Source organism: Blennius ocellaris (genome assembly GCF_963422515.1).
Source record: "Blennius ocellaris genome assembly, chromosome: 10".
In the NCBI taxonomy this organism is placed as follows: domain Eukaryota; kingdom Metazoa; phylum Chordata; class Actinopteri; order Blenniiformes; family Blenniidae; genus Blennius; species Blennius ocellaris.
In genome coordinates, this window is record NC_137659.1 from 22,564,191 (window position 1) to 22,590,892 (window position 26,702).

Sequence of the window (26,702 nt, forward strand, 5' to 3'; positions counted from 1 at the left end):
AAAATCAAGATTCACGAATGAGCAAAAACACTAGCTGATGTTTGGTAGCTTGAAAACTATATATATATATATATATGTTTCTGCTTTTGAGTCAAGGGCACCCAAGTGTATTTGTCTGTCTGTGTGTGAAGAAGAATCCCATAAACTAATGAGAGAATTTTCATAGAAATTGATACAAAGATGCATTTTGATCAAAGGAAGAATCCATTACATTTTGGTGAAGATCCAGATCAAACATTTTTGTTACAAATTTTAATTTCGCTATATATTGTTACATGTTGAGCCGGTTACTTTGAATCACAAGTGCATTGTGGGAAATGGAGCTGTCATATGTTGTATTTTGGGGAAGTGTAGTTTGTTGTTGTGACGCTCCGGTGCTCGGCAGCAGAGTGAGAGAAACTCCATAACAAGCCGGGATTCAGAACCTACGGTTCGGATGATAACGTGCAAGAAGATTAGAATACATTGTCTTATTGTGTGTTCTTTGAAATTATTAAATAAAATGATGGGGTGACCAAATTAAATAAATGAATAAAGGCAGTTGATCTGGATGTGGAATCAGGGTTGTTTCCCCGTGTCCATGATACTTGAGGAAAAGGGCATGTTCCTTTAAAAAAAAAAAAAGAAAGAAAGAAAGAGGGAATTCCCCCGCCATTCACTAAAAATACATGGGATTCTGGCTATAATGAACAAATCTGTGGTGCCAAAACAATATCAGGTGTGAAGAAGTTATAAATACAAGTTTCTCTCAGTTTGGTTTTCAGTCTTTATTATAACAAAGCCACATACAGTCACAGTAATTTCAAACACTAAGCAGAACAATCAGTTTAATATTTCTGTCGTATTTACATGACAAACGGCAGTGAATATATGTTTATATATACGTATATGACAAAGAAATCCACATTAAAGACAAGCTGCACGCCGGTCTGCGAGGAGCGATGATGAGAAAGACCGGAGAGTTTTGTACACAACATCCCAGCTTCACCGCCAGGATTCTGTCGAAGACCAAACAGAAACGGTTTTAGAATTATGAGACAGGAAACAGCTTCATCAGCATAGCGGGGAAAGTCTGAGGGTTTTATGACTACATACATCCATCATCTACCATCAATCCAATGTCCATCCAACATCCATCCATCCTTTGCAACCCAGCGAGTATTACGTGACATCATCCGTCAGCAAAATTGTCTTGAGTACGCAAGAAATCTCATTCTATGTCGGCCATTTGGAGATTCTTTAAAATTAATTGAAATGATTGTAAATTACGTTTTGACAAAATACCACGGTGAGAAGAAAGATTGTTCGTAAGCCTCCAGCAACTTCATCACCAGAGATATTTGGACCAGCAGGCAGCCTGATGTCGCTCACTAGTTTAACTGCTCAATGGATCCAGTAGCCGTGCTACATGCTACATGCTACATGCTAAAGAGTTTTGGGAGTCATACTGCATGCGAAACATGATTAAAGTCTAGAGCATATCTTTTACATATGGAGTGTGAATTAGGTTTAATGGCTTTTATTAAGTTCTTGTATCGGTTCTCAGCAAGTAACTAATCTTTAGTAGTCATACTCATCCTATAAAAGACAGGTATATTTATTTTATGGATTTTTTACACAGAAGCAGATTTTTTTTTTAATACATATTACTCTATTTTTCAACACTGTTGAGTCAATGCAATGAAATTTCATTTTGACGGGAAGTCCAAACCACAAGTAACGTCTGTTGATGAGAGCGCCAAGGAATCCGCCTGAAGTCTAGAAATGTTATGTTTCTAAAGACGTCACTAGAAGACGGGGCTTTGAGGACACACAAACTCACATGGACTGATCCACAGGCGCAGAGTCATCAGGACGTTGAAGACGACGGTCTTGATGAAGATCACTCTGAGGCCCAGCGTGATCAGAGCCGCCACGTTCACCGTGGCGTCTACAAACAGCAGTGTGACACAAACGTTAGCCTACGTACACGACAAGCGGCCGGAGGCAGAGTGAACTGATCAGTCAGTATTGAAAACACACCTGACTCCAAAGTGTCTTCACTTTTCTTCTGAGGACTATCTGGGTCTGAAAGACAAACAAATGGACTTTTGTTGATTCAACATTCCTCCATGTTTCAACAAATGAAGCCTAAAAGTCCAAGCCCTCAGTTTGCAGTTGAGGTTTACCTTCACATAGGTCGCCATTATCGTCTGGGAAAAAGACCTGGCTGTATAGAGGAGAGCCGGCAGGTCTGACGGCCTCCGTCTGGTTGAACGCTGCGCCGTACCTCGAGGAGTCTTCAGCTGCTTTGTGATTGGTGAAACCAGTGGCCAAGCACGCTGTGGTATTCCCATCTTTCACTGTGTAGAAAGATGGTTTACTGGTTGTACCTGAAACACACAAAAGTAATACGTTTTTTAGCGTGCGGGGCAATATGCACGAAAAGGTGGTTCAAGCCAAAAGACAGAGTGGAAATCATCTCGAAGGAAGCCGAGTCACTGTGACACTGTGACTGAAACATGAGCAAAATCCCCCGAAGCAGCTGCTCCACCGGACATTTCACACCTTCACTCACATTTTCACCGTCTTGGCTGTTTGAGTTACTTCAAAGTTGGACTTGAATATAGTTTTTACCTTTTTCGACAGTTTGACAAAGGAAATCAACGGGTCATTTTCAAAAGTTACTCGTAAACTCTTCCTTTATTGGGTTTTCTCAATAATATACACATAGCTGTATTATTGTCGCGTGGTCGGCACTGTTCAGTCTGATTCAAGCATTAAGCGTAACTCAAGTTAGGCAAAAGATTCTGGTCCAATTTGGTTGATAAGTGATGATGAGTCCGTCGTCTCATTCCCAAGAGCTCCAGAAAGCCGTTCTCTTAGTGAGACACAACTCAACATCCATCAAATCATTTTCCTCTTGTCGCTATTCTCACTGCTTCACTGTAAAGAACCTTGTCATGGCTCAGTGAATGACACCGTCGTCTTCCAGTGGACATTCAGTTCTACATCTCACCACGACCATGTGTCGAAGCGTCGTCAAAGAAACGGCCACACTTTCTGTGGTGTTTAACCACCTTGAACGACATTTGTCTGTGATTAGATAGAGAAAAGAGACGGACGGCGTAACGACCCTACGAGGAGGATAAAATGTGCGATGACGAGCAGACACCGTACTTAAAGTGAGATTAATAATACTACACACTATTTTTTAACTTGTATATGAAAGGTGGTAATTTATCATGTGAAGTTTGAGTTATGTGAAGAAGTCAACAGCGCAAACTATACAAGTGTCCAAAGTTCACCATCTTTACATGTTCAGGTACCCATTTGTGAAATTCTGATCATTTCCATATAAACCACAACATTTAACGCAGATGATGCCAAATGTCCTGTACATTAAAATAGAGATATGCAGGCGCATTGTGTTTTTATGTGAGAAGCAATGACACACAGAATAAATGGAGGTTCTTCCATCAGTCCCACGTTACAGACACGGAAACTCTGAGCTCAATAACGCAGAAGAACAACTTCAATGGTGATTTTCTTCTTCTGTGGTGACAGAGATTTGTCGCAAAAGTTTTCTTTGCCCTCAGTTCATACTAACAAAATAACTATCTAGATCCAGTACGATTACATTTGTAACAGATAGTGCTAACTGCTCACCAGTTCCTCTCCCGAAATGCATTATGTCCAGAAAATCTACTAAAACTCTTCTGAACAAAGTGTTTGTCTGACCAGCCGATGAACCAAACCAGAGCGTAGGAATGTATGATTGGAGAAGCAAGGCGGTGGACAACGTTCACCTTTAAAGACTTTTCTACTCACGTGTTTCAACCCGCAGCTGAATTCCCGAACCAAACACCATTTTCCTGTTGTTGCTATTCACACTGTGCACGACGGCTCAGCAACAACCGGCTCTCGCCGCTTCCCTCAATCCAACCCGCAACAAACTAAAACCCCCTTTTGAACCGTAAAGAACCTTTTCGTGGCTCAGTTAATAACGCAGGTCGTATTCCGGTGCCGCGGTTGGAGAGTCAGTTCCACGTCTGACCCCGAGTCGGCAAAGAAATGCTGACATTTGTCTGGTTTGTAACTTCACAGGACAAGGCCAGGACACAGAAATGAGACGGACGATGTCACGAGACTATGGGGACGACAAAATGTGCAATGACTAACACGACATTTTGCTTTGAATGCAGCTGAACTCAAGGAGACACATTTTGTCCAAATAAACAACCTCAGGTCAATTCTCTTGTCAACAAATAAGGAATAAATAGTGTATTTCTTACTGTATTGGATGAAAAGTTCAACTCCGCTCCCAAAGACAATCTTCCTCGTAGCGTCATTCACACTGTGCATGTGATCAGCTCTAAAACCTTCCAGACACTTTGCTGGATTGACGCCAATCATGAAATTTAATTACCGATTACGGTTAAATAATAACATAATACTTGATTGAACTAGTATGTGTGAACTGTTTTGGGTTTGTTTTTTTTTTTATTGCAGACGCTTTTCAGTTCACTGAAGTGAAACAATACCATCATATTAAACTGCTCAGTTTAAATCTTTAGTTAAAGATTTGAATACTTTGGAATGAAAAAATGAAACAAAATGAAAAATAAGCATTTTGCTTATCAGTTTATATCTCACTATATCTGATCCTGGTTTACCGTTACATGCTTTAATCATCTGTAGTCTTTTATTCGACCATATTGTATTTAATTTCACTGTGCCACACAATTTTTAGTTTATGTATTGTGTTTATTTCCTTTTTTAATGTGTAGGCATTCTATCTTTAAACAACCTGTCCAGCTAGTGGTATGTGTAAATGTGTTTTAGAATTACCTTTTGAATTTGGCTGAATATGTTTTCAGTATTTACATAAATGCTTCTGTTGGATTCAAGTTGGTCACTTATTTTGGAGAAACCTTCAGCTATAATGTTTCATACCTACAATCAGAGAATAAAATCAGTTTTTATAGTTATGTTTTGGTTAAAAACATAAAAAATTTAGCCAAATACATTTTGTGAAATAATTACAAAATGATCCCCTTCCAGGACAAACAGACTGAGGACTTTAGGTTTAACTGTTAAATTCTTCGTTTTAACACAAAGGTAAAACGTAAATATCAAGAAGCAGCTTAAACTGAGAAAAGAAACAATGAAGCTCAGTGATTCATAATGAGTCACAAGATTTTAGGTTAAAACATGTACATTGATCATCTAGATTAACTTAATGAAGCAATGAGACATACACACGCTAAAAAAATGTAAGTAACACTATTGCTTAACTGAAAAACACATTAACTGTATGCCGATGATGTGTTTTTATACATTACACTGAATGCATGAACTATTTAAACAAATAAGTGTTTTATTCTATTTAAGACTAAATGAAAAGGTGAGTTCTTCGTTTGTATTATCTTTTTGCAGGTTTTCGTCACGAGGGCTTTAGTAGAAAAGCAGTTTAGACTCACTGTCGGGGACGACGAGTTTGATTCCAAATCCAAACAGGAGTTTTTGTAAACCAGACACAGTCGCACCGTTTTGAAAGGCGACACAATAACTTGTATACATTTCTTCCTTAAGCATTTAGACACATTACAGCTTCTTTGTTTTATTCTGCTTTAAGGTTTTGTGTTACAATACAGCTGCAGTCATAACAAATACAAAAATAATCCTCCAAAAATATTAATTTCTCACCGATTAATTATTGTACATTAAACTGAGCAACTGGCTTATTAATTGTGTTTAAACTTAAATTCTGAGAAACATTTGAACTCACTTTGTTGGACGATGAGTTTAGTTCCTGATCCAAAATGAAGTTTCTGCAGACCAGTGTCAGTCACACAGCTCAGGAGTGCTGGTCAATAACTCCAGCTGCTTCAGGAAACCAGTCACTTTAACATGGTTTACTTCATTTAATCATAGTGAACGCAATACTAAAACTGCAATATCATTACAGCGATTGATGGAAAGATTCAAGAACATTTTGGGTCAAATCACAAAAAAAGACCGTTTGGATTTGATGACCTATAAAAAAAAAAAGAACTAAATAATTTCCAACGATGTTTATTTACTGAGTGATCAACAGCAGCTTTTTGTTTAGAAATATTATTGAAGCTCAATATGGACTCTATTACATATCTATTACATATCTGGACAATAAAATGATATTGAAGCAGGTTTGCAGAGTTTACGCTTTTTTTAAATTCATTGCAGTGGGCATGGATTTTGTATGTTTTTTTGAATGAGCTGCAATTAATTGAACACACATGTTTACGATGAACATGTGTGTTCAATTAATTGCAGCTTCTGAATGACTAAAAGAGGTGAGTGTCTGTGTGGTTGGCTGATTGACAGTTTTTTTCCTAAAGTTATACTATTTTAGGCTGTTAAGATAATCTTCACACACCACAGGTTGGTTTGTATAGTTGTGCTTAGAATTAAAATGAACAAATTACATAATTATACATAATTAAGTAATTATTAAATGATCCTCTTCCAGGACAAATAGACTGAGGACTTCAGGTTTAACAGCTAAATTCTTCCTAAATCATTCACATTAAAGTAAAGATAAAACGTAAATATCAAGAAGCAGCTCAAACTAAGAATTCATAATATCGCAAGTTTTAGGTTGGAATATAACAAAAATGTTTTGCATTTGAATGCAATATATGAAGGAGTATTGTGAAATGTACAGAGAACAGTGTTGCTCCTGAGCTACAAAGAATTGTGTTTGTGTCATATGAGTAAGTTGATGAAGTAATTATATTCAGACGTGTTTATGTAAGTAACACTATTAACTGACTCAAACACACATAACTCTGTATGCTGATGAGCTTCTATACATTACACTCTGAATGCATGACATACTTAAATAAATAGGTGTTTTACACTATTTAAGACGAAATGAAAATGTTTGTTCTTTGTTTTTCTTATATTTTTGAAGTTTTTTGTCACCTGAGATTTAGTAGAAAAGCAGTTTTCTACTCACTGTCGTGGACGATGAGTTTGATTCCAGATCCAAACAGGAGTTTTTGATAAGACGTAGTCGCACCGTTTAGAAAGGCTACACAATAACTTCCCAAAGGTCTTGGAGACATTACACCGTCTTAATTTTATTCTGTTTTAGCTTTGGAGTTTCAATACAGCTACATCAATAAAAACTACAGATCCCCAGAAGAAATAATTCCACACTAAATAACAAAGACTGTGTTTTTATTATAGACCATTAAAGTAAGCCAGTGGCTAATTAAACGTGAAATAACTTTTGTGTTTGAACTTAATCAATTTCAACCATCCAAAGTTGAATAAAACGGGTATTTAAGACAGACGACATTTTATCTTGTAGCACGTAAACGAACCAAAGACAGAACATTGAACACCAATTTAATCAAGGCTTCATTGCGAATGAAAAGCATCATCTTCAAGCAGTTTTCACTTATTGTCAAAGACGATTACTTTGATTCCAGATCCAAACTTTAGTTTTTGGCTACCACCTCCAGTCACACACACCAGAACCCCACTTGCACTACTGAATTTTGATTAAAACGTTGATTTCATGGAGATACAGTGATGTACATAATAAAAAGAATGGAGTTACTGCAGAAATGTTTCAATTTGCTTCACGTTTTCTCCAAAACTTTAAATTAAGAATAATCTCTTCTAACGAGGCTCAGAGCTTTAGAGGACAAACTAAGAAATGTTGTAACACAATTAGAGCAATTATATTGTGATCCAAACCTTTTAAATGAACCAAATAATCCACAAACCGTGTTGTCTGTGATAAATTAACCAGAAGCCGACACGTCTCAGACAATACGCATTGTTCACGTATTAAATCACATCTGATCGTTCACAATGTGAAATATGTAAAGTGTAAAATTAATAGTATTAAGTAAAGATGCAATAAAGAACAATGTCAAAGTGAAATGAATAAAAATTGACTCACGGGTTTCGATGAATAATTTGGTTCCTTTTCCAAAGTAGATTTTTGTGGAGCCAGATTGAGTCACACAACGTGCAGCGGCTAACTAAAAACTCAATCTCAGCTTCATACAGTCCATTATCCTCAGTTCCCCTTTGGAAACGTCTGACTTTTCACTAAAAGTCCAGTTAAATCATTCCTACTGAGTCACAAAATGTCAAATGTAACACAGAAACTCCCGTAAGATTTACACACAACAGCATGAACACTGTGTGCTGTGGGAATAACATTCTGTCACATCTTGTGCATAAAACAGACGACAGCAACCATTTTTGAAGTTCACAACTTCAGATAAAATTATTCTTTTTAAAATGGAAAACAATCCGCACATTTTTTTTAGTTTATCTGTAATGGATTCAAATAGGTGTCACTTTTTGCATTATTCTGTGGGAAACTTCCAACGTATACATTTTAGTTTAGTTTAAATTGAGTCCTACTGTCTGCATACAATGATGCAGCAGCCAGTTTAAAACCTAAAGACTGTTTTTCTAAATTAGTGTATTGTAAGATGATGGACACTTAATGTTGTAACTGGAAACAAATATTCATCTACAAACAGCATTATCTGTTAAAAGCACAGCTGCTGTGCTCCCCTGAAACTTGTATCTTGTTTTGTAAGATATTTTTGAGAAGAGTTTGATTTATTTTGGTTACAAAAGAACCAGAAAACTCTCTTACTTGCGTGAACATGCAGAGTTGTTCCAGAGCTGAAGAGCAGCTTCAGGCCAGCATTCACCCACTGGAAACACACTCATCCAAAACTACTGCAGACTGATAACTAGCTACTGCATTGATCCAACCTCAGACATATTTTACATATTTCAAACCGACTAAAAAACAGTAGCAATTTGAAGTAATCAGATGTGCTGTGAATGTTATGTAATTCTAAGATGTTTTAGAGATTTCGATCGAAGATTTCCAATGGAAAATCGATCATAAAAATGACCTCACATGAAGTGGTTGTGCTTCTCTCTAAAGAATCAACCAGCATGAATTAACGACCAGGATTGAACTATTTACAAATGTGCGAGTTCAAATGCACGACAGAAAATATTCTGAGAAAAACAAACTGGACTGAATTTGAGATGTTGAAGAATCACATCACAACGGCCAGTTGTGTAAAATTTGAAGAAAGATAAAAAGGCAGGTTAATCAGAAAACTTTTTTTAAAAGGAAATGATTCAGATTGTACTCACGAGTTTCAATAAATACTTTAGTTCCTGTTCCGAAGTAGAGTTTTAGGGAACCAGACGCAGTCACACAATGTGCAGCTGCCAACTAAAAACTGGGGCTCCTCTGCTCATATTTCCCATTTACTACATTGTTAAAGGTTATTTTTCAATATTTGACTGAGCACTCAATACAAAATATACAAATTATACATTCTTGGTCATTTCTGTAGTCTTCCATTGCCACAACTATTATTTCTGTAATGTCAAAACACAAATGAAGGAAACTATTGTAATGAAGAGCTACAATCACATTAAGATAATCAAAAGAAAGTGATGGATCATAGAATAACCAAAGTGGATTTTTCCTTAAACCAGATTCAGTTGCAATGTGCAGCTACAAACTGAAACTAAACGCAGAAACTCCAAGCAGATATTTACACAACAGCATGAGCATTATGTGCTCCATTCCTTCTTTTATAATGTGAATAAATATTACGTCACATCGTCTGCATAAAACAGAATACAACAAGCATTTTTGAAGTCAACTCAAATTAAAACTATAAAAAGTAAAAAGAAAAAGATGCAAATGTATCAGCTTATCTGTAGTAGATGAACATACGTGTCACCTATGGAATTATTCTGGAAGAAACTTCTCCAATGTATGCATTTTTGGTTTGGTTTAAATTGCATCACATCATCTGCATACAGTGACAATGATGCAGAAACCAGTTTATAACCATCTAAAGACAGAACGTCTTTCTAAACTATTATAAGATGATCAACACTTGGTAATGTAACTAGAAATACAAATATTATCTATAAGTATGACAGTCTTTTAAAAGCATAGCTGCCAAGTTCCCCTGAAACATACATCTTGTTTTGAAGGATTTTTTTAAAATTGTCCTTACAAAAGAACCAGAAAATTCTCTTACTTGCTTTAACATGCAGAGTTGTTCCAGAGCTGAAGAGCAACTTCAATCCATCATTCACCCACTGGAAACCCACTCATCAAAAACCACTACAGTCTGATAACTAGCGACGATAGGATCAAGCATATTTTACAGATTTAGTTGTTTGTAAGTAGTAGTTTGTCACCATGGCGTGAATTAAAACTGAGTTGATAATCAACAGTGGCCATGCGTTAAATGACCTTACATGGAGTGGCTTTGCTTCTCTCTAAAGAATTGACCAACATGATACTGTTTAAAATTGTGTGAATTTGAGTAATTAACATGTTTCCCAAGTCAAATGCATGACGGAATATATTATAAGAAAAGCAAACGGGACTGAATTTGAGATATTAAAGAATCACATCACAACTGTCAGTTGTGTAAAATTTGAAGAAAGAAAATAACAGGTAGGATATTCAGAAAGCTTGTTTGTTAGAAGGACATTATTCAGATTTTACTCACGGGTTTCAATAAATACTTTAGTTCCTGTTCCAAAGTAGATTTTTCCGGAGGAAGACACAGTCACACAATGTGCAGCTCCAAACTAAAAAGCTGCTCGAACTGAGAGGCTCATATTTCCCATTTACTACATAGTTAAAGGTTATTTTTCAATATTTCACTGAAAATTCAAACATACAAATTATACAGTCTTGATAATTTGAGTAATCTTTCATAGCCGAAACTATTCTTTGTAACATCAAAACAGGAATTAAGGACATTTTTGTGATTTTTGTGATGAACAAATTTGCTAATAAACGTTACATCCATGTCCATTTTTCTCCCAAACACAACCTTAGAGTGTCAGTCAGATTATCTCTGTTGGGTCTATTTTGAAGCAGTCAGATTAGGAGAACTGGTTCTGTTGCACATGAAGCAGATAGACCTGAGGTCTACACATTAGTGAAATGGTCATATTGTTCTGGCTGATTCGTGGATGTGCAGTGGCAGATAAAGGGAGTTTGTTTTGAACAGTTTGCGTGTTGTTCTGAAAGTCCAGTTGGTTTGGTTTGGTTACTAAAATACATCAAGTTATGTGCAACATGGTGTTTTTTTGTTTTTTTTAAAGCTGGTTTATCATCTATAATAAAACTTTTTAAAGAATTAATTTGAAAATATGTGAAACATTCATTAAGCTCTAATGTTAATCAGTAAAGTCCCCCCATAAGATGTCATATGTTTGGTTTTATGTTTTCTTTTCAGAATAAAACAGCTGAAACATGGACTAGTAACAGAGCCGCAGTACTTACTGGCCTCCACAGTCACTCTGACTCCGTTACCGAAGATCAATTTCCAGTTCGCAGACACACAATGTTTCTGTCCTGAACAACAACTGAACCTGATCCCAGGACTAGATCTTTCTCTTATTTTAGACTTGGACTCACGCTACACCTGTGAATCAAATAAGTTTTGTATTCTAAAAGTTTGAAAGGTGTAGATGTTATTGGGAGCAAACCTTCGCCCTTAAAGAGCAGAAACACTCATTAACCTTCATCTCATACTTTGAAAGTGAATTATAGACAAACGTTTTACGTGTAAACCGGCTGTAATTACAATTAACCAGTGTTACTGTTGGTCTTTATCTTCACTTTGATTCATTTTCAAGATGTTTGTCATTATGAGATAATCTGATCACTTCAATGGAAAAGCTTCCTGCTCCTTTTTCTTTGTTTTCAGGATTTTACATCGTCGTTCTACGTTTGCAGAACTTTAGCAAGAAACTAAAAGACGTCATCTACAAACAACGTTTTCTCACCAGAAGATTCTCTGAATCTGAAGCATTTCAATGCATGGCTTTGACTCTAAAGCAAAGAAAAACATTTTTCTGATCAGAAAGTGACTTTAAAATGGTTCAAAATGGTTTAAAAGTGATTCACACTATTTTATTACTTGTCACTAAATATTACATTTACACTTCCCCCACTTTTCCTTGTTTTATTTATTTCAGTCACATTCAACTAGGAAAACATTATTCTTAGATCCACTTTCGAAATTAACTACATGAATAAATCTAGCGATTAATTAAATCACATCATTTGACAGGAATTGTAGAGTAAATTTTGTTGCAAGCCAAAATGTTCCACTTCAGGAAAAGTGACAAAGTGATTCGTTATGGTTAAAAGAGATCATTCCAAAGCCCCAGAAACAGTAAAATGTCAAGTTTGTCCCATTGTTCTAGGTCATTATATTGCTAATACTCACTGCTTTCTATTATTAGTTTGGTTCCGTGTCCGAAAATCAGCTTCCATGTTCCCGTAGAATCAGTCACACAACTGATCTCAGCTCAACAATAACTCCCACTCAGTTTGTTTCAGTGAGGAACACAATGGACGTTCATCAACTATTATTAACATCAAACAATTAAAACATCATCTTCAACCAATGTGAACGTCTTATTTGTGTATTACCAGTATGTTTTGTGTTAAATCCTCATGGTTCTCTACTGTTTGATGCCGTGTCCAAACATTAGTCTGCTCCAAACATTAGTCTGCTCCAAACATTAGTCTGCTCCAAACATTAGTTTGCTCCAAACATTAGTCTGCTCCAAACATTAGTTTGCTCCAAACATGAATCTACTCAGACGTTCTAACAAAACTTAATCTTACTCGGGAAGTATTTGTCTTATTCTTTGTAGTTTTATCAGATTTGGGCCTAAATTGGATTTTATGACGGAGGTCGGAGAGTTTGGTGGGAACATTTTAAAAAAAGAAGTATATTTTTCTGATCAACTGCAACAAACATCACTTACTTGATTGAACGGCGAGTTTGACTCCGGAGCCAAAGACGAGTTTGGAAGCTGCGTAATCATTCACACATTGTCAAACCCAACTACATAAACTGTGGCTCAGGAAAGGAGATGCAAACTCAGATATAGATATAAAATTAAACAATATAATTAAGGTGAGGTTTTGTTGAGCTCGCTGGTGGTGATCACGCCAAAATATGTCAGATAATTAATGGCAGTTTGTTGGAGCTTAGTTTGACATTTTATTGTGTCTTCATTACATTAACATCATGTTCAATGAAAAATGGCATGAGGTGTGTTTGGATCATAAAAAACAAACTTATAGATTTAACTTGATTAAATTGTCAGTTTTAAGCCAGAATCAACAGATAAATAAGATTTAAATGATGAAAACCTTCAATGTGTGAGATTTGATACAGATGACTACTTGTAATAACAATACCACTGTATCATTGATTTATAGTGAATAAATAATCAATTTAAGACATAAGCTTTGTGTTTATTGAGTCATTTAGGATGGAATGTGTGGTTTGGCAGTTCCACTCAGTGCTGTTGAGAAAAAACTAAGAACTTGATGAATCTCCCCCATTTAAACACTTTTTGAACTCGAATTTGTGAAACGTGTAGTTTTAGTTTTTAAGTTCAAGTTTTACATTGAAATAAATGGCATTTCCTGGATTTTACGTTTGCACTTTTAAACTAAGTAAATTACTAAGGTTTTGTAAATCGAACTTACAGTTCCAGCATGTCAAATGGTTTCCTGCAAAAAGTTCAAAGCAATAAACCTCAGTATTGCAGAAATCACTTGGTAAAGTAAGTTAATTTGTTTATGAGTCCAGTGAAACAGCAGAACATTCATCAGCTTTTGCAAGAGTTGGGATTCAGTATTAAAAATGTACTTACGTGATTCAATCAAAAGCTTCGTGCCAGAAGCAAAAAGTAACTTTGAATTCCCCAAGTTAGTCACACAATGCAACAGAACACTACAGAAACCAGGAGCTCAGTCAAACTGCCCAGAACACACCCGATGTTCTTATATTCACTACAAGTATTTCAGACCAACTTTAAAACGCAGCCAAACAAACTTTCAGGGCAACCATCATCTTTTGCCAAAAAACACAGAATCTCATAAATTCTCACTGCAATCATTGTTTTTCCAGAAGTACGTCCTAAAAAGTTGAGTTTTTAAACTATAATCTCAATTCTCAAGCAGTAAAAGTTCAGATCTACGACACAAACTGAAACATTTCAAGCTTTTCTGCAAGGAGAGACAATATTCTCCAGAATAACTTACATTTTGTGGAAGACTGATTCATCTGTGATCATTTTCAAGAACTGGAAATTGAAAAATAATCCACAAAATATTGTGCTCAACTCATTATAAACTTTTAACCATTGACATATGGTGAAAGAACAACCCAGTCAATGGTACTATTAGTACCTTTTCTCTTTCCCTGATTCTGTTTTCTGGAATTAAAAGAAGAATCTCCATTCACAGAGCCATTAACATCAATTCAAATGCATGTGTAGGAAATCACATCATTATCATAATAATGTAGTGTTATACATTCTAATTATGGTTTACAAATGAAAATATCATTTCAATAAATATTATTATCGTGTCGTTTTCTTATTTGGCTGCTTTTAAAAGTTTGTTTCGAAACTGCAAAATGAACATAAAACCCAGAGTTCAGAGCAAAAACAGCATTTTCATCACACATAAATAAACTTTAACTCACCGGACCGAATAAACAGTTTGGTTCCAGAACCAAAGATGAGTTTGTTCCCCAAATTAGTCACACAACAGGAAATCCAACAACATAAACTCTGACAGGAACTCAATCAAAACCACTATAACAACAAAATACGACCTGCTTCAATGGAATTTGTCAGTTTTAACGTTGTGACTGAATCTGGGATGAAAAAAAAGTACATTTTGATAGATTTCTTAAAAAGTGGATTTTGTGAGCAGCATTTAGTGAAATGCTCATTTTCCGTTTAAATGTGACTGCAAATGACAGAGGAGATATTGTATCTGTGGCTTCACATCATAGAAATAAATATATTTGATTGGAGAAAATGTAGTACAATACTTGAACTTACTGTCGACCACGGTCACTTTGCTTCCCTCTCCAAAAATCAGCTTCCAGCCTCCAGTTCCAGTCACACAGTGTTTCTACTTTAAACAAATACCTCCACACAAACAACCCGACTGAAACTAATTCAACCACAAATGTATTATCCGACGCATAATTTAATGTTTTTATATATTCCTCCGGGTGTTTGAGTCCATATTGAATCAGATTTCATTCCTATTTTAAAAGGTTTTAAAAATCAGTATATATCAGTATGTGTAATGCATCGTGATAGGAATAGTTCTTTTTAAAACTCATTGGCTTGTACTGCAAGTTTAATTTCTTATTTTCTCTCCCGCTATTCACAGTGTGCATGTGCTCTGACCAAATAACTAAAGATATAATCAAACTACACTGGACGCAACAAAGAGTACAAGTATTTGATCTGTATGAAATGTTTGAATTAAAGCCACTTTGAATGATAAAATACTGGACGATTGTTGGGAGTTACTCTTACATTTCCACAAAATAGGTTGATTTAGAGAAAATGCAACATTTTCAACATAAAAACTTGTTCAGATGTAGAAAACTCTGCAGGATTCATTTGCACTTACTGGTCTGAACGGCGACTTTAACGCCGGGTCCAAAGATGAGTTTAGACGTCGAGGTGTACGTCACACTGTGTGAACTCTGAGCACGATAACACTCTAACCGTTAAAAGCTTCCAGAATAAACCAGGGTGACTTCAGCTGGTAGAAACCTGAACCCTGATAGAAACAACATGGATAAAGCAGCAGCTTTCAAAGCAAACACATTGTATTATATACAAAACCAACGCTCCTCTCCATGCAAGTCGTTATTTCTTGATGCCCTGCAGGATGTATCGTGTTGAATATTACCTAAATACATCAACAAATATTGAGTCAAAAAAACAACAAAGATCCAAATTAATCTATGAAACCATCAATGCTGTGAACATTATTCTTTTTCAGCTGCTTTTCAAAGCTCATGTCTAAACTGTAGCTGTGAATGGAAAATAAATGCAAACCCGAATGTCGATCGTGTCAAATGAGCTTGTACTTATACAGGAATTTCTGTCACGTTTAAATTAGATTTGCTTGTTTGAGTTTAACTCACCTGACTGAATAAACAGTTTGGTTCCAGAACCAAGGACGAGTTTTCCCCCAAAACTATTCACACAACAGGAAATCCAACAACAGAAACCCTGAGATTAACCCAGTAAAACAACTGTAACAGAACAAATATCACGTCCTGCAATGGAATTAACCAGTTTTAACATGGCTGGATGAATAAAAGTACATTTTGATGGATTCCTCACTCATGCTGGTTTTTGTTAAAAGACGGGTTTTGTGAGCATTTGCTTTAATAAAACACTCGTCTGGATGTGACTACAGATGACAGAGGAGATATTGTATCTGCGGCTTCACATCATATAAATAAATATATTTGATTGGAGAAAATGTAGTACAATACTTCAACTTACTGTCGACCACGGTCACTTTGCTTCCCTCTCCAAAAATCAGCTTCCAGCCTCCAGTTCCAGTCACACAGTGTTTCTACTTTAAACAAGTACCTCCACACAAACAACCCGACTGAAACCATTTCAGGTAAACACTCATCCTCAGACTCAAAAATGTATGCATTCATTATAGATTTTAACTCACCTGATTCAATAACTAGTTTAGTTCCAGAACCAAAGACGAGTTTGTTCCCAAAATCATTCACACAACAGGAAATCCAACAACATAAACCCTGAGATGAACTCGAGGAAGATTAAATCAATTCATATTGAGGCAAGAAGCATCAAGGAGACTAAAATAATCACAAAATGACCACATGGAGAAACAAAAGCACTAAATATCTACGTGATAAAGATGGTTATAAAAAACAAAAACACAAAAGTAGAAACAAAAAACAAACTAACACAACAAAGACCAGAACTTTAGGCTTAATGAAGAAGCACTAGTCTGGTTGAACCATCACTGATGGAGATAAATGGTTTTAAAAGGACTTACTAGGCTGGACCGTGAGTTTGACACCAGAGCCAAACAAGAGTTTACCAACTCCACTTCCAGTCACACTCTGACAAACACAAACACACAAACTCTGAAGGGAAACAACTGATTCAGCAGGTTTGGAATAAAAGAGGAATTAATCTAGCGGCGTCTCAAATTATTACATGTGAGCAATAAAAATCTACAATCTTAAGTAATCAAGAATGTTTTAATATGTATTATTTTAATGCATTCCTCATAGCATTTGATGTTTTTTGTAATTATGTTCGTAACTTAATAGTTTTACAGTAACATGGGGACGATCAAATGAAAAGAATGCACCATATTGTCACAGTCGTCATTATTTTATCTAAATAAAAGTAACTACTATGTTTAGCCAAATATAAGATATAACTCTAACTATAACACTCAATTTCAGAAGAAAGTTACTTAAAACTAGTGAACTTATCAGTCCACACCGCTCGCAAATATGACTTGAAATACAATTTAAATCCAGATTTAATATTATACTGTAAAATCAAGGAATAAAAATAAGTAAATAACTTTTAATTCATCCAAATTATCCATCATGTCCCGAAATAAGATTTAAAATGTTGAGTGTCATAATTTGCTTTGTGTTCCTGCTGTGATGCTTTGTCCGTTTGTTGGAATATTGTAAGAGTTTGTTATTTAGCGCTAAGATGATTTTATCTTTCTACAAAAGGACACAGTTATATGGATACTCACTGTCCTGGACCGTTACTTTAACGCCGTCACCAAACAAGAGTTTCCATCTCGCTGCAGACGCAGAAACACTGAGCTTCATCTCAGAACAAAACCAAAAACACTGCAGGAGTTCAATCACATAAGAAGAATGTTATAAAATATTACTTTCTTATAAAAAGTCATTAATGTGTAAAAGTAGTCTCTATTAGTTAGACTTGACTTAATGTGTCTGTTTTATTAATCTTTCTGTGACACGATTTAAGTTACATCAGTTAGTGGGAGGAAGATGCTCTAATATCTCAACATGAGCACTTGAATTAACAGATTTATGAAGAAATTAATAGAATTATTGCGATGAACTGCCACACAAAGAGCAAAATTAACTTTTAAAAACAGAAGCTCCTCTTTATTGAAGGCGACTATTGAACCATGGTGTTGTGAACACGTGTGAGGATTTAGGATAATAGAGGTTTTTCTCTTTCAGTAAACATGAGTTCAAATAAATAATAACAGAAGGTAAAAAAAAAGGCCAATCAAAAGTAATCACATTACACCTGCCAGTGTTTTGGACATCAATGGCAAATATATGATGAATTTTTAAATCCTTCAAAAACTGCGGTGCGTTAAAGAATCAATGTAATTCAACCATATTGAAGATTTCTACAAGCTTCATCTCTGATCCTCAATTTAAATGTTTCATCAAGAACTGATAGCGACAGCCATGATTACATACATCAATGTAATTATTAAGTAGTCTACAGTAATAACAGGAGAATAAATCAAAGTTACTAAAAACATTAAAGAGAATACAGGTTAGAATGTGCAAGAAATGTTTTACGAGCAACTTTCAGCAATAATGAAAGTTTTTCCTGTACATATTATTGGTTATTAAATATGCAGATTCTAAATCTAAATAATCTGAACCATTTCTGCTGCAACTGAAACAAGCAGTCCATGTTTGGATTTTCGACATCAGGATTTAGCAACCTTAACTTTACATTGTAATAATGTTTTTTGGCCGCTCCCGCCATTGTTGTTGTGTCAATCACAGTAGAGTTATGAAATAATACAGATACGCATATCGGTTAGAAATATTAAGTGAAAAATGACAGATAGATTGAATCAAATTGTAAAAGCTCCTCGCCGGCTCCCCGCACATAAAAGAAGAACCCACGGGTGAGTATTTTCGGTACTTACGGCTTTCTACACTTAGTTTTGTCCCTTTTCCAAAATTGATCCTCCCGTTAGCAGACAAAGTCACACAGTGAGTTCAGTCTGAACGAGAAGACAACTCCACACTCAAAGATGGCTTGATGTTCGTATTGAGCAACAGTCAGTAAAATAGTGTTTGTGTAAAGATCATTAAACTATATTTAGGTTCCATAAAGGCCTGCTGGTCACTACAGTAGTTTGGTGCTTCTAATAATATGTATAATGTCAACATGAACTTAAATGTTTCATCTATAATCTCAGGGTTTAGAAATCATCACAATTATTTTTAGATTATAACAACAAATTTGATTCCTGCAGACATAGTGCAAAGTACTAAAATCATAGTGGATTTCCACTGTAAACAATGGTCACATTAGGTTATTTATCAATCTGTTGATTGATTCAACACTTCTGCTGGCAGACGCTCTACCTATTGGCTCAATGTTGTGAAATCAGGCCCTTTGTAACCTATCAAGTCCTGATAAGCAAGTTAAGATTACGATATAATCCCAGTCAGAAGCAGCGGACTGGTCAAGAAGCATATTTGAAGGTTTATGTAACGCTCACCGTGCTCCACGCTCAGTTTGGCTCCAGCTGCAAAGAGAAGTTTGCTTCCAGAAAGAGTCACACAGTGAGTCAGGGAGCAGCTACAACCTCAGAAATGGGATCAGTTTACAAGGAAAACGTGCTGAACTGACGACGTAACGGATTTAAATCATTCCTACTGGATCTCCTGCTGGACAACGGAGCATTTTACCTTGATTTGAATGTACGATGTTGAATTGTTCTCATAAGTAGAGATGGACTGAATGTAAAAAAATCCTTATGGGACAAAAACTTCACGATCGTGTAAAATTGAGTGATTCTAAAAGAGTGACTTACTGGCCTCAGTGATCAGCGCGACGCCTGATCCAAAGATCAGCTTGTTCGCTCCAGGATTCACACAGCGTCCAACTCTGTGACATAAAGTCCGTCTGCAGAGAGGAGGCTCCACGAATCTCAATTGTCTTCATTTCTCTTCATTTTTCTCTGTACTGATTTAGAAAAAAAAATGTAATGGATCTACTTTAAACAGGATCTTTTTTGCATAATTCCTTTATGTTGATCAAACAAGATTTTTGTTTGTTTAAAATACTTGGGTTTTTTTTTAACGTGGAAAATTAAATCCAAGTAAAGTGAACTTAATTTAGACTTTGTGCATCTTTATTCTATCCATCTGTGGTGCTGATGGCTTATAGCTATTCTAGCATTTGTGGCTTGTTTTGAAATAAGATAGTAATTTGAATTTTTATTGTATAAGTTGAATTAAGTTAAATTTACTTCTCAGATAATATCAAACCAGCTTCCTGAGCAATAAAGAGTTTTGAAGCATATTGGTAGCGGATTTAAGAACAAGAATCCGACAGGAAGAAGCTGGTTTTCAATAAATCTCCTTCTGGATCACTTTCAATCAACAACCTCAACCAGATAAACCAAACCCATCTGTCTTTTTGTGTATTGGAGAGAAAACAAATCGCATCACATCATCTGCAAAATAACAGATTTTAAAGACCAACATGAGAATTAAATGTAAATGTTAAAACAATTATTGCATTCAAATAAAAACTTAATGCCATTAAAAGCTCTATGGGCATTTCTTTGTGGGTTTTTTTGGAATATTAACTTAGTAAAACTGAACAAATCTCCAATTTGCAGTTTCATGAACGTTGATGGAACCAAATCACTGGAAGTCAACAATGTTTCCACAACCACAAAAAGTTTAAAAGAAATAACAGCTTCAAATCACACATATTATAACAACTAAATGGTTTTCAGTGAGGCAGTTTGTGTCCATCATTAAAATACAACCGGATTTTAAAAGAAGAGCTCCTTATTCTTCAAAGTTTTTCCAATCAAATATTTCACATTTCAATTTCAGACTAAAAAAAAATCAATGTGAAAAGCTTTAGGAAGGCTTTTTTTTTGTGATGTACAATTTGAACAACAGTCACGGCCGCTTTCTTCTACTTTCAGACGTTCCTCAGTTAAACATTGTGAGTTTCACCATCTTACTTTCCAGCTTCAACAGAATAAAAAGATTAGTCTTACTGGCTTCGACGCGGAGCCTGGATCCTCTCCCAAATATCACCTTGTTCACATTCACACAGTCTGCAGAGTCTGAACACAAACCTCACACTTCACCCAGCAGCTCAAACGCCAAACTCAGTGCTCTGCTCACTATTTGGCACAAAATCAGTACATTGATTTGAGTGTTTTCCTCGACATACTTCAGTGAATTATTCTCTAATGAAAGGCAATTATTTAAAAGTCCAATACTACATATTGTTTTCTATTTCTTCTGTTCTTATTTTGTGTTTAAAACAATTTGATTAAAACAAAAACTGCACCAACTTTTTGACATATCCGGCTTCTGATCAGTAGATGGATTTGAATCCCATCAATTGTGGAAACTCTTAATACTCAGTGGGGTTTATGATTAATCAAAAAATGTGTTTCCAGTTAAAGTAATATGAGGGATTACTGGTTAAATTGCTGAAAAATCTTCACTTGTCAAAATGTTGTACATCTTATTATTCAGTAGTTTGTTTCAGTCCTTCTAAAGTAAACGAATCAACTTCCGGCCGTCAATTTGCTCGACGTTCGCGTCAAACTTGAGCTAAGTTCTCTTCAAAATAATGGATATCTAGATTCTTACTGGTTTCCACCATCAGCTTGGTTCCTGCTCCAAACTGCAGCTTGAGTCCCGATCCAGACGTCGTCACACAGCGAGTGTCTCCGTGACGAGAACCTCCATCTACCTGACGTCTGCCTTCTGGAGTCTAACGGAAACTCTTTACTTGGTAACGTTAATAAAAAGTCATTACTTATGTCAATTCCTGAGTCGTTCTTGTTTTAATGTGCACGTCTTGCTTTTTTGTGTTGCAGTCGACCATCTGACCCAAGAACAAGACTTTAAGACGCCAAGACTGAGGAAAGACCAAAACCAGAGCATCCCGACACCTTCAGGGGGAGAAACCCTGTCAAGACCAAGACCAAGTCCTTTTCAGACAAACTCAGCTGTTCAACATCAGGACAGAATCAAATATAATGTCATGAAATGGAATCAAGAATAAAGGATTTTTGTGGATATTAGTTGTAAAATGTATCACGTTCATATTATATCGTAGAAAACAGACATGAAGCTTCACTACAGCTGACATACAGAAACATCCACCACATTATATATCGATTTCTTTTCCTCCTCCATGAGAGGTCTAACAGAACTTACTTGTTTCAATGGTTAATCTGGTCCCGCTTCCAAAATACATCTTATATCCCGAGGCAGCAGACACACATCATCTGGCTCCACAACACAAACCTCCTCCACTAAACCAGCGTTTTCCTCTGTTCAGGAGAATCCTGGACAATTAAACGTTAAATATTGTGAATTATACTAGGAAGGATAGATTATTACTGTGTAACGTCTTTATCACCGATACGATGCTCATGAAGTAAATTCAACATGGCCTCTAGAAGTATAAAGACAATAATAAATATTTAAAAAATAAATCAATGCAGAATAAATATCAGTGACAGTCATCTGGTAGAAGTGAAATTCAGAAGTGTGATTTTTGTTCATATGAAATCCTTTTTATGTATTGTAATATGTTTTATTATTGATTGAGTTGATTTAGTCTTGTCGTTTCTTCACGTAAGTTCAAGGATTATTAACATTCTACCAGCTCTACTTCTATTTTATTGTATTTCTATCTCGGTTTTCCTCATTTAGAATGTATCAGGAAATATCCAAGAATAGTGAATTAAAAAGTGAATTATTCCCAAATGAAATCCAAACATACAAAGCTTCCTTTGTTTTTGATTTGTTACATGAAATAAAACCTTTCAGGCCATTTTTAGTTTCAATCTTGACGAATTTAGACTAGAAATGATGATGAATCAGAAATATATCTGAATATTTTTCAGATCAGATGCTTTTCCTATTCCTTTATATGTTATGAGCGTAAAAACCAAAAACTATGCGCCTTGAATGATACTGATACTTTTTCCTCCACAGTACTGAGCAAATTACATGTGTAACATCGAACATGTTTAAAGTTTGGACGAGTCAAAAACCGCAGAATCACTGCAACTACAGAAGAAATGTCCTTGTAAGTCGAAGAAAAAGAAATTACAGATTACTCACGAGTTTCAACTGTTAATCTGGTCCCACTGCCAAAGAGCATCTTGAACTGGTTTGTCGCAGACACACAACATGAAGCTTCATCACACAAACCACAAACACAACTACACATAATGTCATTTGTAGAAGGATGTTGCCGTCTTCAGCAAACATGTAATATATTATATTACTATCAGTTAGTTTTTCATTCCTTTATAGGAGTTTAGAAATTAAAAACTAAGTACTTTTTAATGATATTGCAGTTGTATGTTCTCCCTACACAGGATCGGTCATATCACATGTCTGATAAAAAAAAAAAACATGTTCAAAGTCTGAAAGAGTCAAAAACAGCAGAATCAGCCAACTATAGAAGAAATCTATGTAAAAAGAGAAAAAAACGTAATGTTTTACAGATTACTCACGAGTTTCAACTGTTAATCTGGTCCCACTGCCAAAGAAGATCTTGTACTGGTTTGAACCAGACACACAACATGAAGCTTCATCACACAAACCACAAACTAGAAATGATGAGAATGTGTAAATAAAGATACACAATTTTAAATATATTTGTAAAAAAATTTGGCATAACTTTAAACATTTCAAGCTTTTTGAGTTTTGTTCTTGATCAAATCTAAACTATTATTTCAAATTATTAAATTTTTTTAGGAAAATCTGATTCGAACATTTTTAAACCAGAGATAAAAAGGATCACAAATAAATGCTCAGACGTTTTAGTGTTAGTGGACATAAAATGATATGGAAAAATTAGTTTTTACATCTTGTTTCATTTTGTGAAGGTTTTTAACATTCATTCATAACAGATTAAACCTCATCTAATAAATCTGACATGAATACATTTCACATTAATTAAAGGAGTTTAAAATAAGTATAGATGTTTTTTTTTACTAAGACTCACCGTGTTTATATATTACAGCCATGTTTTGGGTATGGAGCTATAATTGAAAACCTTTGGGCATGAGAATATGAGAATACAATAAAAGCTCTACATTGATCGTCTCGTACTCACTGGGATCCACAGTTAGTCTGGTTCCAGTCCCAAACACCAGCTTTGTTGCTGAACCAGCGTTCACACAACAGGAAGCCTCATCACACAAACTGAACTGAGCTCAGTTTCAAATCCAGCTTCCATCCTGATCAACCTTCTCCTTTAAAAACACGAGTCTCATGGAGCAAATACTCTGAACAGGATTTAAGTTGGAGAATTAAAGGAAATACAAAGAACCACAATGGTTTAAGTCTTTCTTTTTACAAGCACGGCTCAGAAATGGGAAGATCATTGAGAAGACTTTTTGTTTTTCAGTCAAGTTATTAAAAAAAGATCTTTATAACCTGGGCTAAAAACCAAAAATGCCCTTTTTTAATGTAATAAAATAGTAAAAATAAATAAATAAAAATTGAAGTAACTATTTTATTTCTCAGAAATGTTCTTCCACATATGTATTTATTATTATATTAGTGGTTGCAGTTACATTTTGAACATATTTTTTAAAATGCTCGTCCTTAATGTAATAACTTTATTGGGAACATTTTATTATAATAATGGATCAAATATTTTATTACATAATTGTCATGTTACCGTATAACATTTAAAATTGCCCAAATTATTCCCTTATTAGCTATTAGTTTTATTACAAGTGTGTTCAATATGGCCTCCAATTCAAACTGAGATGCACTATTTTTTTATTTTCTTGATTTCTCAGCCAGAATTTATACAACAAAAAACTTAAAATACTTTGCTTTGTGTCCACTCGTCATAAATTACACATAATCTTCACAGTTTGATTCAGTTGATGGGGAGAGATTTACGTCTCTGTTGTATTTTAATTAATGTAAATAGAAGTGTGTGTCAGCACTTACTGGGTTCAACGGTTAATATAGTTCCTCTCCCGAAGAGCATCTTCGCTCCAGCATTCATACAGCAGGACGCCCCACAACACAAACTCTAAACTGGGATTCCCATCAACACGCTGCAGCTTCACCTCAAGCCTTTTAACTCCTGATTCACTCCGACCAAACTAAGTGAACATTACAATCAGTTGTAGTTTTCTTTTTCTTCCACTTCTTATCGACTCGCGTTCCAGGGAAAGCCGAGTCCCAGACTCAAAGCCTCCATGAGGTTTTCCATTACCTGCCATGACTTTGTTTTCACCAGCGTGTTGACTTTAATTCACAGACCAAACTCAAGGTGTACGATTCCGTCCAGAAGCTCCAATTGTCTCCCTTTCAGCAGCTCCGTAAACTGGGTTTTAGAGCACAAACGCAGAAACTATCAAACTTCACCAGGATGAGCTACATCCACAAACTGACAGGAATCTAGAGTCGTTTAGGAAAAAGAGACGCAATCTCTCATCTTCTGACAAACCTACAGCCGTGACGACAACATAAAGTAGAGTTTCAGGGAGTTTTAGCTTGAGGTCGACTTTAAAAAGCTGAATGAGCGTCAATACAGAAATAAAAGTTGCAGTGCGGGAAATCTGTCTGGACATAGTTACAATTCCTGTATAATTACTCAAATGTCAACATAATGTGCCCAATCCCTGAAATCTAAAGGTTTTTTTTTGCCATTTCCACGTCCAATAATTGCTCTCCAAGTTCCCTAAAACACATTTTTTAAGTGTGAACGAGTCAGAAGCAGCAGCATCGCGCTGAATACAGAAGAAATGTCAGCCTAGAACATACAAATCATGTTTTACAGATTACTCACGAGTTTCAACAGTTAAGCTGGTCCCACTTCCAAACAGCATCTTGAAGTTGTTAGCAGACACACAACATGAAGCTTCATCACACAAATCCAACCAGAAACACACTCCTTTGAAATCTTATTCACATAAAGCCACAAACACTTCCTATACATCGACTGATTCAATTATAAATCCTCCATAGAATTTTATCTATTGTGCCCAAATAGAACTTTCAACATGTTTAATATCTCATTACTTTAGCTTATAAGTCACAAAAAAAATGCTTTTTTTGAAACCAAGGAATTATTATAATTATGAACTTTCTTTTCATCAACATGCTGTGAGTGAAGAAATAACTGACGAATCAACTAATACATCAATACTATTGCTTGTTTTTGTGTTATATCTGAATGTTCTACTTTATATTAAATTAATTTCAGTCCAGCTGTTGATAGATATGAGATTCTGACTGTGCTGCATTAGAAGCATTAAATCACATTATTACACACACAGGTGATCAGACGGACTTCCATTTGTAAACGTGACCATTGACCCATTTTTGGGCAAAATTTCAATTTAAAGAACAAACAAGTTCCACATAACTTCCCTGCATTTTGTAAATAAAACGTACTTTTAAATACGTTCTTGATGAGTGTTTGTACTCACTGGGTTCGATGGTTAATCTGGTTCCACTTCCAAAGTGCATCTTATTGAAGCTGCCAGTATTCACACAGTCTGAAGCTCCACAACACAAACTCAGCACCAAGTATTCAACTGAAGAGGCTCATAAAGTATCAGAATAATATGTATTGGTGTTTATATGTCTGTAAGGACTCAAACCAACATAGATGAAACTTGTTCAAAGTTTAGGAATCGATGTCCAGCATCATTATCAGACGTTGACTTTTCTTTAAAAAGTTGCATTTCGATCACATTCAGGATCAATAATTATACTCACTGGGTTCAATGGTTA

At 35.5% G+C, this 26,702-nt stretch overlaps 1 protein-coding gene across 1 annotated transcript; it reads right to left on the reverse strand.

The window, feature by feature from the left end:
* Positions 1-791: 791 nt before the first annotated feature.
* On the reverse strand, positions 792-22,192 carry LOC308135767 (M1-specific T cell receptor alpha chain-like). Its single transcript, XM_080503873.1, has 5 exons — positions 22,137-22,192; positions 2,169-2,372; positions 2,023-2,067; positions 1,823-1,930; positions 792-998 (listed from the first exon to the last, which is right to left on the reverse strand). Coding segments are annotated over exons 1-5 (399 nt in total). The 5' UTR covers positions 22,177-22,192; the 3' UTR covers positions 792-996.
* Positions 22,193-26,702: the final 4,510 nt, after the last annotated feature.

Coding starts and splice junctions, on each gene's coding strand:
- LOC308135767 (XM_080503873.1), bottom strand. CDS start 22,176: ATGTATTTTGGAAGCGGGACCAGATTAACCATTGAAACAA. Junction 2,373..22,136: donor CAGATTAACCATTGAAACAA/GTAAGTTCTGTT, acceptor TGTGTGTTTCAG/GTACAACCAGTAAACCATCT. Junction 2,068..2,168: donor TAATGGCGACCTATGTGAAG/GTAAACCTCAAC, acceptor TTTGTCTTTCAG/ACCCAGATAGTCCTCAGAAG.